This window comes from Mixophyes fleayi, chromosome 11 (assembly GCF_038048845.1).
Source record: "Mixophyes fleayi isolate aMixFle1 chromosome 11, aMixFle1.hap1, whole genome shotgun sequence".
Taxonomy (NCBI): Eukaryota; Metazoa; Chordata; class Amphibia; order Anura; family Limnodynastidae; genus Mixophyes; species Mixophyes fleayi.
In genome coordinates, this window is record NC_134412.1 from 38,129,084 (window position 1) to 38,148,154 (window position 19,071).

Below are 19,071 nucleotides of genomic sequence, written 5' to 3' on the forward strand. Positions count from 1 at the left end.
TCAGTGATCAAAGTGGAAATTTAGAAGTGGCGCTTTGGAAATTTAGAAGGTATGAAAAATGTAATGGGAATGTAAATGAATGGAATTTGATAGTTTTACAATGAAGGTAATAGCAGAAGTGATGATATGACATAACACCATATACAACACCACTTCCACTACTGGGCTATATAATATCAATTACTTATTTGTCATTTCTGTTTAGACTACTGCAAGAAGAAAGATTCCTATTAGACTTTTTTTGTGTGGAGTGTGTATGTTCTCTCCGTGTTTGCGTGGGTTTCCTCCGGGTGCTCCGGTTTCCTCCCACACTCCAAAAACATACTGATAGGTTAATTGGCTGCTATTAAATTGCCCTTAGTCTCTCTTGGTATGTGTGTGTAAGTTACGGTATTTAGATTGTAAGCTCCAATGGGGCAGGGACTGATGTGAGTGAGTTCTCTGTACAGCGCTGCGGAATTAGTTGCGCTATATAAATAAATAGATGATGATGGCGATGACTTTTAAAGAGGAAAAAAGTATGGGTTTGTATTTCATTACATTTTATATTATATTTTCTTCGTTTTGCAGCACTATACATTTTTTTTTTAGCTTTTAGTCCATTTTCTAAACTCAGATAATAATGTAAATAGTTTAACTCTCCATTTATGGCTGTGTTGGGTTTAACTCTTTCTTTCAGATTTTAGACAAATAACTTAGATAACAGGTAATTTGCACTTCAACAGACCAGGGGGCTCAGGGGCGGTTCAGGGGCTCATTTAGAGTTCGACATGTGTCTGTTTTTTTGCATAAGATATACATTTTTGTGTACACATACACATGCACATAAACACACACACACACACACACACACACACACACACACACAAAAACATACATGTCTGTATCAAGTTTTCGGCATAGCTTTGTCTTAAAAGACAGGCGGACTATGCAGGAAATATAATATATTTCATTATAAAGGGGTAAACAATAGATGTGGAGGTGTTCTACTTAATATGCTATATATGGTAAATACAAATATTGGGTTTTTTTTAAATACATTATTTCCTTTTGTAGAACTGACTGCATTAGTATTTGTATTCAATATAATAACCTGTCAAAATTTATTTATTTTTGTTACATTATTAGTTTTTGTACCAATAGGTTAATTCCACTTCTGCATTGAGTGCGAAAATCCAACCAAAGTAAGTATTGATCTCTTTGAGTTGTTTGCATCACAAGTCACAGTTGTGACTTGTGTATCATAACATTTTAAATATATGTCACTCTTCTGCTTTCCAACAGTCTTCTAACTGTTTACTTGGTAGTTAAACTATTCCCATCAGAGGCGAGGTTTATAACCTCTTAGAGAGGGTAGTTTGTTTTACTTCTCTGTACCTTCCCTATACAGCTCCCAGTTTATTTTCCTTTTCAGCCTTCTCAGTGCCCTTGATTCCTTTCACCTATCAGTTCCTTACCTAAACTGTACTGCTGCAGCCTTTCTCCAGTTTCCTCTCTCCCTTTCTGTTTTCTTTATTCACTTTTCTCTTTTATTTACATTTCTCTCCCCAGGGAGCCTGCTGTCTTCCTAATTGTTTTCACTCCATTTCTTCCTACAGTTACAAGTATCTGTCCTGTAATCCCTTATTATCTTCATTTCTAGGCCATGCTAGTACTCTGTCTAGCACATTATTGTTATTATTGTGTAATGTTATTCCATCCCTGTCTGTTATGCTGTCATTATTCTGCCACGCCTTATTCCTTGACATCACCAGCTCTACTTCCAACCGAAAGACTGCTATCCAAAAGGACTGACAGCTACAACTGCTGTCAAACCAATGCACCCAGCATTAAAAACCCTGACACTAGAGTAATACACCCTCTGGCGTTGTTGTTCATACCTCCCAGTGACTCAATGTATGTCCCAAGCACTAGGATCGAGAGGAGAGACACCAGGGGGTAAATGTATCATACCCCGGTTTTCTGAACTCACGGGAGATCGGCGTCTTCGCAGCTTAAATTTAAAGCGGCGCTGCCTTGTAAAGGGAAACTTCCCTTTACAAGGCAGCGCCGCTTTAAATTTAAGCTGCGAAGACACCGATCTCGCGGGAGTTGACAAAACCGGGGTATGATACATTTACCCCCAGGTAGCTTAATATGAGTTGAAGGGAAGTGTGTGGGAAGGAAGAGACTGAGAGGGACCAGAAATTAAGGGGGAGGGGAAGAGGTCCTGGGATCTCCAGGCAAATTTAGGAGCTATTCCATGGCCTATTGCTACAGGGGGTCAGGGAACATCATGACTGAGAGAATGTTGGTGAAATGAGACAGATTTGAGGGAGATATTACCTCACAGCGTGGCTGTATATAAAGAGGCTGCAAGAGGACACTAGTGAGTGTGAGAATCTCAGGAGGGGTAGAGAGGACACAGATATCATGTATAATAGCCCCAGTGATACTGACGCAGCAAAGTAGGGATGATTAAATATGCTGGAGTGAGAAAATAGCTGTACATACTTATTTTAGTGTAAGTTACAACTCAAAGTATTGCACTGGACTGAAGAGGAGGGTATATAGAGACTTTTCTTTTATAGAAATGGTCGCCCAAATCATTAAGATATCAGTTTGTACTGCATCGTAAGTTACGACGCCTGTGTCCTAACACCTTCAAAGAGGTTTTGTTGAAAAACATGCATAGGCAGGAACCCTTTGGTAATCTACATCCACACCCTGGAGCTAGCTAGGGTTAGAGATGGAGGTGCACTGGCTAACCTATGCACTCAGTGACAGGGTGTTACACTAAATTACTGTTAGAAAAAGGTTGATTATATGTTTTTATTACCTTTCTTATTCCTGTACCCAGGCCTAAATTCAGGAAATAGTTATTTTTTTCAATAATTTTTCCTAATAGTATTATGCAAAACATATATATTAAATCAAAGCATAACATTTTGCATATAAATACAGTTGGAAATAAGACCAATGAAATCTAAAATACAAAGTTGATTATTACATATGTACATAACACTGATTTGTAATTATAGTTTAAAAATGTAAATATATAAAGTAATAGCTAAGGCTAAATTATCTATACATATTTTGTACAACGATTTACAAAGCTGTGATTTTTCTTTGGGTACAAAAAAACAATTTGTTTAATAAGTCATTTTTAAATGTTGTTTATAAAGCGGACCCTGGAACAGGATTTGTGGAAGGGAAATATGACTGGGGTAGGAATAAATGTGAAAGTTAATAGGGTGTGTGTCTAGGGGGGTCATGATGGTATATATAGTAGGTTTTAAGTGCTAGTGGAGAGATTAAAAACAACCTGTGTGACAGTGAGGAAGCATTGGCCCAACTACACTCCACAATATTTGTGTTTGCAGACCACAATCTGAGTCCTACACTACCGGTGGTACTTATTACCATGACAATGTCAACCCCGCCAACCTTTTAAACGACATGGCAATAACGATGGCTATAAGGCCTACAGTAATAAAATCCCCTACTACATTGGCTGCTAGAGCATCTGAGTCCCTCACTCCCTCTGCAGGCCTTGTGTAGCATTCAGAGAACCCCTTGTAGGGAGTACCTGCCAAGCAAGTATGACTCTGGTAGGGAGGCGGGCCAATACAAATCCTTGCATGTGCTGTGGCTATGCCAGGCCCCATAGATCGGAGAAAGGAAGAGCCCTAGACAACCCTGAAGAAGAACAGAGCTAGGAGGATGAATTCCAACTGGAGAGTCAATTAGGCCAAGCAATGAGGAGTAACAATGGCAGTGAGAAACCTGGAGAGGGAGGTGTGTTTGCAGTGGTTCCCGTGCAGATGGGATAATAGTGGACAATAAAGAGAAATTATAATATGTACTATATTTGCATTGTTTTTATTCTGTTTCAGATCCTGTTCTGTGTCTGCTGTGAATTGTGGTACACTCATATGTTCTCAGGCCAGCTCATTGGGTCAGACCAGATGGGAGTCAGTTGGGATTTGCCAGCAATGAGGCAGTATGATTAGGCATACTGGGCATGAAATGGGAGGAAGTGGTGTCAACATCCTGGTAATTTACATTTCAGGCAATGACCTGGTTGTAATTCCTATGAAATCTATTTGGAGGAGAATCATATATGTTTAACAGTGATAGGGTACATCTGACATATATTGGGCAGGATATATGGTGTTCAGGGATTCAATATGGAATGGAGAGAACAGTGGAGAGCAGCTAATCTGTGGGGCACTGTAAAGATTTGAGAGGTCAATTCTGTGTGTGGGGGGGTTCCCAGATGGTCTTGATTATGTGGGATACCACTTCTGGGTAAGGTTTTTTACCTTTTTAATTAACTTTACCATGAAAAGACAGTCTACAAATTATATTCTTTGACACCTGAAGAAAAAGCCGCTGATTCCCATATATACTTATACTAGGGACCTCTGCTGGAGAGGTACAGACGAATCACAGGAAAGGGAGGATCCGATGGGAAAATGGCATACAGCTTCTGATTGGTTGATTGCAGTAGCTATTTAATCAGGAGCTGGCTAATATTTCAGTCAGTACACAAGATCCATCCTGTCCGCAGGAGAGGTTGTCAGTACAAATGAATACTGGAATCCACTGTTCAAGTAAACTACTCCAGAAGAGTAATTCCAACGAATAACTGGTCTGTTGTGTAAACCATTATGAATGAAAAAGCTGGAAATAATGGTTAAGTCTACCCTTGAAACATTGTAGTTGAGAAAAATAAAAATTTGGGGGAATAGGCTACCAAAATTAGATAAACACTTACATTTTTACCCATATATTATGTTAAATTATACAGATTCATTGATATAGTATATATAAATGTATTATAGTAAAGGGGTTTCCTTTAAGTGATATCGAAAATGTATACTAATTGTTCTGGTTTACCTTCTGACTCCCATTCCTTTTCCATGTCTAGGATTTTTTGCTGGACAAAGTTGAGAAGCTCCATAGAGTTTGCCATCCACAACATTAAAGGCCGGAGGTCGGAAGCCACATCTTCAATCCCTAGTGTGCTCGTAAAATTTCTGTCCTGCTGACTAGAATCATCAAGAAAAAGGTTGTTATCACTTTTAGCAAGTAGCTCAGCTAATTAATCCACCAACAAAATAATCTTCCAGCAAGAATACATTTTCAGGACAGGAGATCCGCTTTTCATCAGTATGCAGACTTGTAAAAGCCTTTACACTCAAAACAACATTAACTAATATACTGAGTTTATTTAAAACAATCATTGTTGTCCTTACATTAGGTCACTTAAGCACGCAAGCAATGGTAAATAATACATTTAATGTAAACCTTCACATAGACATTCACAACTAAAAAGCTGCCCATTATTAAATCTGCCAATGCTTATGATCCAGGCAAGTGTTTTAGAAAATGTTATCTACGAAAAGACAATAATGGTCACATACTAACCACAAAATATTTGGATCTGTAGTTTTATTGAAACTTGCCAATTTTACACCAAGCACTTAATGTAAACTTCCACATTTCGCTTTTAGGAAATTGCCCCATAAAACAGGGATGTGCCAACTTTTGCTGCACTGTGGGTGCAAATCAAAATGTAAATATACAAAGACGTTACTGCACAGTCAAACCTACTTCTACTTCAGGATTTCCCTCCTCTAGATTAAACATTTAAATTTTTCTCTTAAAAGACTACTTATTTGTGCCTCATTTCTACATTAAATTAAGCATGGGAGTGAGGGAACATTAGGACGGTGTTATGTATGTTTGATTTTTTTTTTCCATGGCATTTCTGTGCATATAAATGCAAAGCACTTATTTACATCAAATGTACCAGGTTGAAATCAAAGTTATCCAATTGAACATATAGGATAACTCCCTACTAAAGACCTACTGAACACTTAATAACCTGAAGCCTCTCACTAACCAAGGAATGGTCCATGCAAATGTGCCATCACCCTGTAATTTAATTTCAATATCTTATCCTGCAAAATAAAATCTCATTATTGCATGGGAATACAACCCCAAGTAAAGATTGTGCCCATTAGCAAGTGGGCACACTCCAAGGGATCACCCTTGATCCGCCCAGCATGTCCTAACAGAAGATGACAACTTTTGCACCCCCCCTCTCAGGTGCTGCTATTTTGAGATGCAGCATGTCCCCTTTAGGGAAGAGAAATAAGAAACAAAGAATTTAAAAAAGAAAAAAAAAGATAATGGGCATAATAAAACATTAAATATATTAATTAGTGTAGATGAGAAAAATGTATATTAATACTAAATTAATTAATGTGAATATTTTATTACCAGGATTCTGAATTCTAGGAAAATAAATACTCTGTGTTGTGGTAAATCCACTGAAATACGATTTTGTCTAATTGAAATCATTATGCTGATTACTTCAACTTAATAAAATAACTAATGATACTTGAAATATGGATTCTTCCTGAAATTGCCTGCTTAAATATCGGAAAAACACTGTTGTTACCATTGGTCAGGTAGATTGTTAAGTACTGACATTCTTGCAGCCATTGAGAGATACGTTGTCATTGTTAAAAATGTTGCAAAAGTTTCAAGCAGATATCAGACATAAAGTCCTCCTTCAGGAAATATATTTTTACAAAGCTAAAAAAAAAATTTTTTTTTATACCTGTCACTAAACTTTTACTTTGCACCTAAGGCATACCTCCCAACCTTCCAATTTCTAGTTTGTAGGTAAATGAGAAAGTTGCAAAATCCAGCATAATAATTTTATTTAAACTACATTAATTTTGAGTGTTGCCCATTAAAGATTTCAAAAACTAGGACTAGGAAAGCATTGGAGCTAAACTAATTTAATTCAAGCAGATTTTTTATTCTACTGTTAAAAAATATAAATTCACATGTATAATTGGATAGATGTATAATAGTGACATCTGTGAAAATATCACCCACTTTCAAGACAAATATTCTCATATAACATGTAATAAAATGTCCAATAACCTAACCACTTTTTGCTTTCCAGGAATGGGTGAAAATGATAATCTAAAGGTTTAAAAGGGAAAAAAAAGATGATGATAAAAAAAGTACTGTATACTAGATTGCAGAGCCGTAACTAGGGTGGTGCGGGCGGTGTCGTCGCCCCGGGCGCAAGTCTGAGGGGGCGCAGCAGCCGCCCGCTACCTTCCCCTCTGTGTTAAATAGTAAAAAAAAAAAAAATCTAAAAAAAAAAAATCTAAAAAAAAAATTAATCTAAAAAAAACATGTGGGTCCTCCCCCGACTCGCGGCACCCGCCCCCCCGCGCGAGTTGGGGGAGGGGGGATACCGCAAGAGGGGGGAGGAGCTAGTGTGGTGGCTGGTCCATGAAAGGACTATGAAAAAAAACGCCGGCTCCCTGTCACTGCAGCATCACTGATGATGTCACCATGCTGTCAGTGCAGAAGAGCCAACACTGCGGGGAGCTGAGAACAGACCTTAAGTAAGTGAGGGGGAGGGGGATCTGTCAGCTCCATTAGTTGTTCTCTCTAGTGATGGGAAATCTAGTTCATTTTGAAGATTAGTTCATTCTGATCTCGTTCACACAAAAGATTAGTTTAAAAGATTAGCTCATTTTACTCATTCGACTCAGTAGTTAATTTCACTCAGTAGTTCATTTCACTCATTTCAATTAGTAGTTTATTTCACTCATTTCACTCAGTAGTTCATTTCACTCATTTCACTCAGTAGTTCATTTATTTTATTTAGCTCAGGTAGTTCAGTTAGATCACTGGCTCTGGAACACTGCTGAGAGAAGTGATTGGAGACATAGATCTAGTCTATTACACATACTGTAGGCATATATACTACATCTCATTAGATGAGTTATAGTCCTGTTAAAAGGATCAGATAAGTTTAATATGTCAGATCATTTTTAATATTTTAAAAAGGGCAATCACTTATACAAAAACTAGTAGTGACATGTTGAGCTCTGCAAAGTTAATTACATTTTCATTTTTATTTCCATAATATGCAAATGAAAAAGACCCAAATTCAGAGTATTATAAAAAAAAGTGTCACTTTTTTGCTTTTAAAATTGAGATCAGTGCAATCAGGATATAGGGGAGATGTATCAAACCTTAGGGGGGAATTTTTACAGCTGTAAAAAGACCCCAAATAGGCATCACGTCACTGGGGGCGGGGCCAAAATTTGTGCGCATTTCGCAAAGCTCCGCCCCCTACGCCAATACCCCGCTCCAGGAACTCCCAGACATAGCCAACATAATGTTGGCAATTATGACTAATCAGCTTCTGTCATTTATCTAGCAGAGTCTATAAAATGACAGAAACTGATTAGTTGCTATGGGCAACACTTCCACTTTATCTCTCTTGAAGGTTTAATACATCTCCCCTGTATATATGGTGCAGTAAACAGAACTACAGTATATAACATGCAGCACTCAGCAGTGCAGTGTGTCTTGAGCTGACAGGGAAGGGAATGTATCCTGTGACTCATGAGCTAAATGAGTGAAATGATTCGGTGAGTGGAAAGATTTGAAGAATGGAATGATTTGAAAGATTCGAAGAGTGAAATGAACTAGATGAACTATTGAACTCCTGGGTGAGGAGAATGACTCATGACTCATAGCTCAGTGATCAGCTCCAGAGTCTCACACAATGTCTGAGCACAGCAGTGCCACCTTTGGTAGTTTAGAGGTACTGATTCATGAGTATTAAATGAGAGAGCTGAATAGAAACAAAAGAGCCAGTGTGAATGAGACAGTGAGTGAGGCTGCTGGAGCTGCTCGGCTTTATCTCTAACTCCTCCCACTTGTTTTAGTTCCTGGTGAACTAATCTTTGCCAGAGCTGTGAACTAAATGATTTAGTTCACTTTGAAGATTAGTTCATTTGAACTAATCATTCGTGAACTACCCATCACTAGTTCTCTCCCTAAGCACTGGTCTATTATATCACATGCTGTGTGTTAGCAGCTCTCTGCTTCCAGGACTGCCCCTCCCAGCATCCCCAGCTCCTCCTGACAGCCCTGTGTTCCACCAACACTCTCACCTCTGCTCCTGATAACTATGACTCCAGTGCCCCTCCCAACTCTCAGTACAGTACAGAGCCCCCATGATTGACCTTTCCTTGCCCTGCATATCAGTTCCCTCTGTTTCTATCCAGATATGTTTCCCTTCCTTCTGATCCCTGACACCTGTCAATTCTGACTCCTGGACCCCCGAAATACAGCTGTAACCTCTGCACCTTCTCCATCACAGGAATGCTCTCTGTATAGTATGGCGGTCACAGGAATGCTCTCTGTATAGTATGGCGGTCACAGGAATGCTCTCTGTATGGTATGGAGGTCACAGGAATGCTCTCTGTATGGTATGGAGGTCACAGGAATGCTCTCTGTATGGTATGGTGGTCATAGGAATGCTCTCTGTATAGTATGGTGGTCACAGGAATGCTCTCTGTATGGTATGGAGGTCACAGGAATGCTCTCTGTATGGTATGGAGGTCACAGGAATGCTCTCTGTATGGTATGGTGGTCATAGGAATGCTCTCTGTATAGTATGGTGGTCATAGGAATGCTCTCTGTATGGTATGGAGGTCATAGGAATGCTCTCTGTATAGTATGGTGGTCACAGGAATGCTCTCTGTATGGTATGGAGGTCACAGGAATGCTCTCTGTATAGTATGGAGGTCACAGGAATGCTCTCTGTATAGTATGGAGGTCACAGGAATGCTCTCTGTATAGTATGGTGGTCACAGGAATGCTCTCTGTATAGTATGGAGGTCATAGGAATGCTCTCTTTATAGTATGGCGGACACTAGGAGGCTCTTTATATTGTATGTATTGTATTGTATTATTATATATATATATATATATATATATATATATATATATATATATATATATATAATAATTTCGTGTGATGGTGATAAGGGGGCACAATGTGATAAAGATGGCTCCATGGCACGGTGTGATAAAGGAGAAACTGTGATGGAGGGCACAGTGGGATGAAGTAGCAGTGTGATACAGATGGTACCGTTACAATTATGTTTTAATTTATTTCAGTGAGTTTTATTTAAAAAAACAATTCATTTTTTTTATACAGCTAGCTTGTGACAGCTGCATTTAAAGTACTTTGATTCTATGGAGGCTTATTACATAAAGATCCTTACAAAGCCAGACCGTGAAGAATGGGGAGGGAGGGGTTTCAGTGCGGTTTAGAACTTGTAAAGCACTAGCTACGCCCCCACAGTAGGTTGACCACGCCCACTCGACTATTGACACTCCCACTTAGATGGGGGGCGCCGGTGCCCTGTCTCGCCCAGGGCACTAAAATGTCTAGTTACGGCACTGCTAGATTGTAGTAGTTATTATAGGCTTTCTCATGGATCCAGGACCCACCCTACTCTTTATTTTCATGTCTACGTGTATTGTGTCTCTCTTGTTTGTTCCTGTATTATGTATGCTCTTTTATCCCATTGTCCAATGCTGCAAGACACTTTAGCGCCTTACAAATCAGCAACAATAAAATAATAAAGTAAAGTATAAAACAACAATGCAACTTAGGCTCCATATTACTCACAGAACTATGATTAATATTGTATTTAAAGTTAAGCATGATTATGCAACATTTTGGTGACCAATCTAAAACAACAACTCATTTATGAAGATGAGGGTGTTTAAATAATTTTAGATTTTTACTTTATGATGTGTCCACTGAAAATTATAATTATGAATGCTATTCTTATATGAAATAATGTATTTAAAATTTACATATGGATAGTCATTGCTGATTTCAAGCCAAAAATGTATTATGGCTGCAGGTCTAGTGGTAAGTATAATGAAGGAGAGGAGATTGGAAATCATTTTGCCGTGCACCAGGCACACAAAAATTAGCATATTTTTAAGACAGTACAATGCATTTTAATCAAATATTTACACTATGTATTAAATGCTTGCAGAATGGATGATCAAATGAAATAAGAATAAGGTCACTACAAACAAAAATAAATAAAGCTTGGGATCAAAAATAGTGTGAACTTTAGACACACTAGGGAAATGACAAACAGGATGGGCTAAGTAGCTAAAAAAAATTGTTTAAAGTACAATGAATAAAACATTTGAAACATAATGCATATTCACTTTGAAAAGCAGGACAAAGTGAAAGCATCATATTATATATAAATAAAGGACAAACATCATATTTTCTGATCTAGGGTCCAGCTGGGGATTTCTGCGTTCATTGCAGCGGCGCACGGAGGATTGTCGGGGGGGGTTTCCCCCCGCCGACCCAGAAGCAGCTCCGTTTCGCCAGCGCTGTCCTATACAGCAGCCGCGGCGCTGTCTAAGAAGCGTCTGCGGCGGTGCTGTATACAATACAGCACCGCCGCGGAAGCTTCTTTGACGGCGCCACGGCTGCTGTATAGAACAGTGGCCACTTGGTTAGCGCAGGGGGGGTTTCTAGAGACTCAGAAACCCCCCCTGCGTGCGCCACTGCATTGTACAAAATGAGCATAGATATATGTGTTACTGGTGTCACAAAACTGTTTTACAAATCGATATTCATACTTTTCAGTTTTCATTTGAAAGAAAGCTCTAAATACACAAATCACACACATATCTTGGAATATATTTCTGATAAACTATATTTATTTCTTACTATATGCCTTTTTCCATTCAGCTTATATTATCACCCCTGCTTCCTTTCCTATCTACACCCTGACCCTAGCACAACATATATGCCAAATACCCCATATATGGAACAAGCCAGTATATTGGAAATCTGTTTTGGCCTTTAAACAAGGACTTCTATGAAAAACGGGACCCAGGGCTGAGGAGACCCGACAAAGCTGGTGTGCCCCCCTTTCGAGGCAATACACATACTGCTCAGAGAGTAGAGTGGATGCTTCTTCTGAGGTGGACTCATGTTTTGGACCATGCATGCTGAGAAGAACCCCAGCATTGCTCTTTTCAGAGCAGAGTGGAGGCCCGGAAGGCTACAGCAGCAATGTCAAGCCCCTACCCAAATTTAGCTATAGGGCCCAGCGATGCATTGCCCCACCCTTAAATAGACACATTGATACAAGTAAAATTATCACAGGTAATGCAAGTATTGAACAGTACAGTACTGAAGCATAAAATTGCTTTGGGTCTTATTAATAAATTATATGTACATATAATAATCTCTGTGGAAAGATGAGAAGTAGGAGATCTGTTGCTTCCCAACTTTGTTTAACTATAGCTCTTACTATAATCTTATGGTGGTTGCCAAAAAACCATATCAGGCATTGAAGCTCAATAACTCAATGAGAAACACAAACTATCAAAAGCTACATGCTTTAATTATCAACACAGGTAGGGAAATCAATCACACACTTTTGTCCATCTCTGTCTAGGCATCCACAAGTATATTACATATAATGTGAACACAAGTTTATTACGAAGCAGCCTTCTATGACCAGACACAGTTTTATCATTGAAATCACCCCTATCCATTCTCAGCTGATCTGATGTCAGCCACAAGGAAATGTAAAGACATACAAGAGATCAACACTCACTTTTCTGGTTGTTTGTCTCCAATGTCTTTGATCTTCTCCTGTACAGACAAAGCAGAGAATCACACTTTTATCACTAAACAATTGTGAGTAACACATTTATTAAAAATATAGATTACGAAACCTCTCTTACAATGAAACAACACAAGGGATTAAATAGAATATTTTACTTAAAGTTTAAAAAAAGCAGGACTGCTCTAGGAAAACCAGGACACATGGTAATAAGAATCACAAGTCTCAGGGTTACTAGCACCAATATTTAACATTAAACCTTTCCATAAGGAACCACAATATTGGGTCCTTCACCTGGGACTCCAGTTGTTCAGGAAACATTCACCCCCGCAGCACTATAATGGGCACTTTCCCTAGGCTGACATGTGTGATCCAATCAGCTATAGTGACTTGTCCAGTCAACCATTAAATGTCCTGAGATGACTTTCAGACTTTTCCCTGACATCCTGGGAGGGTTGAGTATCCCCTTAACTCTAGAAGTTTCAGGAATTGGACTCTGCAGTCTTTTACATGGGGGAGGGATTACTGCCAATATATTATTGTTAGCCGGAGGTACCCTTTAATAATTTCCCTGTTTATGCACCAGTTCTGTGGCTTGGCATTTTTTAGTCATATTGGTAGTTGAGCACCCACCATCATTTTAAAAAGTGGGATCCTATGATCTGCTGTACAATTTTTAAGTGAGTGCTATAGAATTTGGTGATATTTATTTCAAATAAGACAAAGACAAGTTTTTAATTGCTGTTCTCCTTTCTTTAGATCAGTAGTATTGAAAGTCGAACTGTTTAAATTTGACAGTCTGTGTGAAGCTAGATGACAATCAGCCTTATACAATTGTTAAGCATTCATAGTAATGTAGAGAAAAATACATGTTTGTATTGGGTTATGTCAAAGAATATCTAGCTAGGTTGTATTTGCAAAGAGATAAGCTGGCCAAATCTGGCAGTTCAGCCTGACGGAACATACTCAACCCCGTTGTCCAGAAGAGGCTGTTTGGTGGTCAGGGCAAACTGTCGAATCAATCATAGTTCAGTTATCACAGTTGGGTATAGTTGGGCATCTGTAGCTTCATCCAGGAATTACTAGATTTCAAATAGTTTTTAATCATTCTCAGCCACCATTGGTGTTTAGTAAAGTCTATACATGTAGATATTTTGGGACAATTTGGTCAAAGTAAAGCAGACTGGGCAACACAACATGTGTGCAGCCAGCTCAGTGTTGGGAAGACTTTGGAAAGAGAAATAAAACAATGATATTGGGCAAGCTGTTCAATGGTCACCATAACATTTTATACATCAAAAATAATTTTACTTATTTTTAACATTGAAGTAATCATTTTCTTTTATAGAGGCATTGAATTTATATTTATTTTTATTATTATTCCAACATATTAAATTTTGTTTAACTCTTGATAAATAAAGTAATAACTGAGCATAAGAATGAATTGGGGTGATAACAGGCTAGGTGGCACTAGTTGGCCACTTCATCAGGTCTTGGAATGTAGCATTCTCCCCCACAGGCTTGAAAAGAAGTGTGACCGCACATATGGGAAACCGAGATTAGTGCTCAGGACTCAGAGCTCAGAAAAGAGCTGACGAGAAGGTCCCAGTGTAGACCTGCAGGAGGTAGGCAAGTAAAGAGGGCCCAGTGAGCACAAGGGTTGTCCTGTTCTGGAAGAGTTCTGGAAGAGAGAGTGACTCTCTGGCTGAGGAGGAAACACCATTGGTATAAGTGTGTTTTTGTGTTTTAACCCACTTCAGTGGTTAAGTGGGTAGGCGGCCTAGCTGAACACTTGATAGTGAGGGTTGAAGCATTGAGTCAGTGAACTGAGTGGGCTAGGCATTTGTTATTTTCGAATATATTTCTGACAATTAAAAACATTTTGACATTTGAAAACCTGGATGAAGACCCTTATTTTTGCACCTAAACATGAAACACCAACAGAAATACTAACAGAAAGGCTAACCAGAGCTAGATCCCTGGGATCCCATCACCCGATAAACTAACACACTAAACATATGCTTTGTTAGGAAATAACACAGTGGCAGATCAAGGGGGTGGGGTCGATCGGGGCAATCGCCTTCACTATATACTTGTCCCCGTCGGCTGAGAGGCAGACATTGATCCTGCCTGGCCATTCTGATTGTGCTTTAAACACAATCAGATTAGTCAGACAACATCCTCTGCCTGGCTTCTGTCAACAGGGACATGTTGGCGAGCTCAGGGAGGACAGAAACGTCCAGTGGAGCAAAAGGAGTCATCGGAAGGGACAGGAGAATAAAAACAGGTGACTGCGAGAATTAGTGTGAATATTGTAGTCAGCCACATATAGAAAAAGAGGGAGGGGCACTAAAATCCCCCCTACGAAGAAAATTCTAGGTCCGTCCCTGAAACAACAGACCATGAATAGAAAAGTTCAGTCAATGCTTTAGACATCTATTCCCAAAAAACCCATGTACACAGGTGACCCATTTAGCATAAGGATCAATATTCCCTATGGTTAGCTCAGATAGCACTCAGTTTACAGAAGGGTGAAGAGGACACAGCAAGGACAGCATTATTAATGTTCATGAGCACAAGCACTAGGGGCCCAGTCTTACCTGTTCTTACAAAGATTTTGTTATCACGGTGACGTAAGCACCTACCAGGTTATAAACCTAATGCTTCATTTTTGCACTGTGGAAGGATGATTATGTTTATGTTTTTTCTGTATGTTTTTTAATTGTAACATATATAAAGAGTTCAGTATAGCCCAATTTAACTCCTTTCTAATCTAATCCAGGGGTAAACCAGTTAAAAATCCATAGCATGCAGGTATGCCACTTTCTAAAGCTCTTCAGTATGCTACTTATACCAATTTAATTTATTTTACATGCTTCATTTGATAACAGTCGGTAAATTGTTGAACAAATAAAAAATAAATATAATTACCCAAACAACTTCCTTTATCATGGTGGCAATCTTCATTACTAGCTTAGGAAAGTGTCCAGGGTCAAGAGCTCGAGTTGAATGTTCAATGCAGAGGCTAAAGAGGTATGCAGGGGCCAACTTAAATTCAGTGTCTGGGTTACCATTTTTCTCAATAATCTCTTTCAACACAGCATCCTCTTCTTGAGAGCGGTATTGCAGGATCAAATCTTTACTTTCTATGTAAGCCTGAACTGCCTCTTGTCGCTCCTGAAGTGACCTCCCACACATCTGGCATGAAAAAGCCCCGCTCAACCCAGATGAGGACCATGACTGTGGAAGCCAGGCAGGTCGTGTCTGGGCTACTCTAGGATCCTTGAACATGAAGAGAAAGTGATCTCCAAGTCCCAACAAATCCCCAGTGTGAAGTTCAGCTTCTCTTTGTAGCACTCCCCCATTGTGGGTAACAAGAGCTCCTCGATAAGGTCTTACACGGACAATATTTTTTTGAGTAGAGGAATCCAAGCGCCATACACAACAGTGGCGGGGAAGTATATCTGGAGCAGATAGAAATGTGTCAACATAAGGTCCTTTGTCTCTTGAAGCTTTTTCTGCTCTTCCAAATAGATGCTTCTTGCGAGTCATCACATATATAACAAAGTCCTACTCCGCAAGGCACAAATACAAAAGAATTAAACATTTATATACATTTTATCAGTTAAATTAATGTATCCTAGGGGAAATCAGTTTCATAAATTAAACTTTAATAGGAAAACAGTAAATGAATGACTGACTGTATAAATCATATATATAGGGTGGTTATAAACGCCTTGTGCAACTTTAAACTTTAGTAAATTAGAATGTACACATGAAGCACACTGTAAATACATAAAAGGTGAAATCTTATTTTTGTATGTATTAGCATTATTAATTTGGGGTCAGTTCATTTTTATTTCTTTTCAGAAATTTCAACTGATTGAAAATGTTGACAGTAGAAGAAAAGGGCAGCAGTGTTTTCTGACAAATGTGTCACAAATGATGGTGACTATGTTGAAGGTTAACAAAATCAATTGCTTTAATATTTTAAGCTTGCATCTACTTGCCTCACATGTCCTGCCTCTCCAGTCGTAAGCAGGCACAAGTATACATGTGTGCAACTCTGCATACACGCATATGACTGCAAATTTTTCTGTGGGCATGCGCAGTACACAATTTACGCTCTGTAAATGCGCAAATGTCCAACTCAGCATCAGGCTCAGAGGGTCTAATTAGAGAGCAGCAGCTCTACTGCAATATATTAAATTGTAGCTCCAATAAAATGTAAAAATGATGCCAGGAAAACAGTACACCATGTATAATTTATATAAACAAGCATACATTTAACAGTGTGCCAAAATTATTTCAGAAATATTTTGATTAAGTAAATTAAGGAAAGTACATGAAAAATGTCTACCAATAATCTAGTTGAGATGATCAAATGTTTCAAGGTACACATTCAGGCAGTATAAAGCCGATGAACAAATATCACATATATACAGAACTAATGGGTTCTTACCACATCTTTGTTGTAGCCTTGTAGAAGAAGAAAGTATGGATGATCTGAAGGTGGCTGAATTAAACACTGAGAGAGACGTTCAAAGTCTAAGTCAACCTGGTCAGTAGGATCATCATTACAATCAACATTGCTATTACGTTCTGCAGAGTTCTGCGTGTTGCCATCTTTTTTACTTTGATCTCCATCTTGACTTGGATCTGTGTCATTGGCCACCATGCTCTTTATGCTTTTCCGCTCTCTACGCTTCTTGCTGTTTAAGTTGATATCACTTATACTCCGACGAAGAGAGGTACTCTCTTCCCTCTCTCTTAATGGGGCATTTCCCCCAGAGGCTGCACGAGAGCGACTCTTTTGTAGTCTACGAGCTTGTGCATTGATACCTATGCATAGATGATATAAAATAATTATTAGGTTGTTAGTAACATTTTACAATATATTGATAATTACCAGATAAACATGTCCAGATACATAAACATACATGTATGTTTAAATGTCATTAAGTATTCAACTCTAGAGCTAATCTTCAACGTAAAAGTACAGAACTGGGGTTCCAACACAACTGTCAAATATGTTGGGGGGTGTATACAGTGGTATGCCATACCACAACTTCTACTGCTTTCATTGTAAATGTACCAAATGGCATTCACTCACTTCGCCATTACATTTTCCATACTGCCAGTTCAAAATTTCAACTTTGACCATTGGTCGAGACATAATTGTACCCAATGCAAAGAACACTCTTGGCAATGAAAATAAACTACTTTACCTAACTATACATGACTAACACGTGCAGAAACCAAAGTTGTCAGATTGTGAAAAATCCCTTTATACAGTTATATTTATTATTTAGCTATTACTGTACTGTATAAGTTAAATTCCAGTATAGATAGAATCCCTCTTTTATGTGTTACATTTTTCAAGTATATGCGTCCTCTTCTTTGTTTTGGAGTGTAAGAGTAATGGAATACCAGGATATGGATTAGATCAATAGATATGGATTAGATCCCTTGTAAGATTAGAGTAGTGGAGAGAGTGCCCTTAAAGGGACCTTTCCTGCTCTGCAAGAGGGCACAGAGTCCTTTTCTCCCTGCAAAAGGACTTAATTTTAAAATCTGGTCTCATTCCTGCCTTTAATGGGACACATATTGTACCCTACATTTCAAGCAATGTAATATAATCCTTAGAATATACCAAAATTAAGGAGGAGACGTAAAAGGGGAGTCTGCAGAAGGAGCCAGGTAAGTGTATGTCTGCTAAAGTGTATGTGTGTGTCTCTCTGCTAAAGTGTGTGTCTCTCTGCTAAAGTGTGTGTCTCTCTGCTAAAGTGTGTGTGTGTCTGTGTGTCTCTCTGCTATAAAGTGTGTGTGTATATATGTATGTGTGAATCTCCCTCTGCTATAGTGTGTGTCACTGTTAAAGTGTGTGTGTGTGTGTGTGTGTAAGTATGTATGTATGTATATGTGTGAATCTCTCTCTGCTAAAGTGTGTGTGTGTGTGTGTGTGTGTGTGTGTAAAGGGGGCTACTAAAGGGCATGTAGGATAGGAGGGGGCCACTAAAGGGTGTGTAGGATAGGAGGGGGGCATTAAAGGGTGTTTCGGATAGGACTGGGGGCCACTAAAGGGTGTTTCGGATAGGACTGGGGACCACTAAAGGGTGTGTAGAATAGGAGGGGGGCCACTAAAGGGTGTGTAGGATAGGACTGGGGGCTGCTAAAGGGTGTGTAGGATAGGACTGGGGGCTACAAAAGGGTATGTAGGATAGGAGGGGAGCTGCTAAAGGGTATGTATGATAGGACTGGGGGCTACTAAAGGGTGTGTAGGATAGGACTGGGGGCCACTAAAGGGTGTGTAGGATAGGACTGGGGGCCACTAAAGGGTGTTTCGGATAGGACTGGGGGCCACTAAAGGGTGTGTAGGATAGGAGGGGGGCCACTAAAGGGTGTGTAGGATAGAACTGGGGGCTACTAAAGGGTGTTTAGGATAGGAGTGGGGGCTGCTAAAGGGTGTGTAGGATAGGAGTGGGGGCTGCTAACGGGTGGAATGGGAGGGTCTTAATATATTGTGTGATATGAGGGAAGGGAGGGGGGCTGTCTTAATAGTTCATGGGTG

At 39.2% G+C, this 19,071-nt stretch overlaps 1 protein-coding gene across 4 annotated transcripts in view; it reads right to left on the reverse strand.

The window, feature by feature from the left end:
* The window catches only part of RASIP1 (Ras interacting protein 1), a 59,638-nt gene that overhangs the window by 19,005 nt on the left and 21,562 nt on the right, over window positions 1–19,071 (reverse strand). For all 4 annotated transcript variants that reach the window (XM_075191229.1, XM_075191228.1, XM_075191225.1 and 1 more), the window contains exons 4-7: window positions 16,963–17,342; window positions 15,432–16,070; window positions 12,492–12,529; window positions 4,882–5,033 (exon numbers count right to left, since the gene is read on the reverse strand). In XM_075191229.1, the coding sequence (XP_075047330.1) occupies window positions 4,882–5,033; window positions 12,492–12,529; window positions 15,432–16,070; window positions 16,963–17,342 (1,209 nt within the window). The remainder of the gene's footprint in view (window positions 1–4,881; window positions 5,034–12,491; window positions 12,530–15,431; window positions 16,071–16,962; window positions 17,343–19,071) is intronic.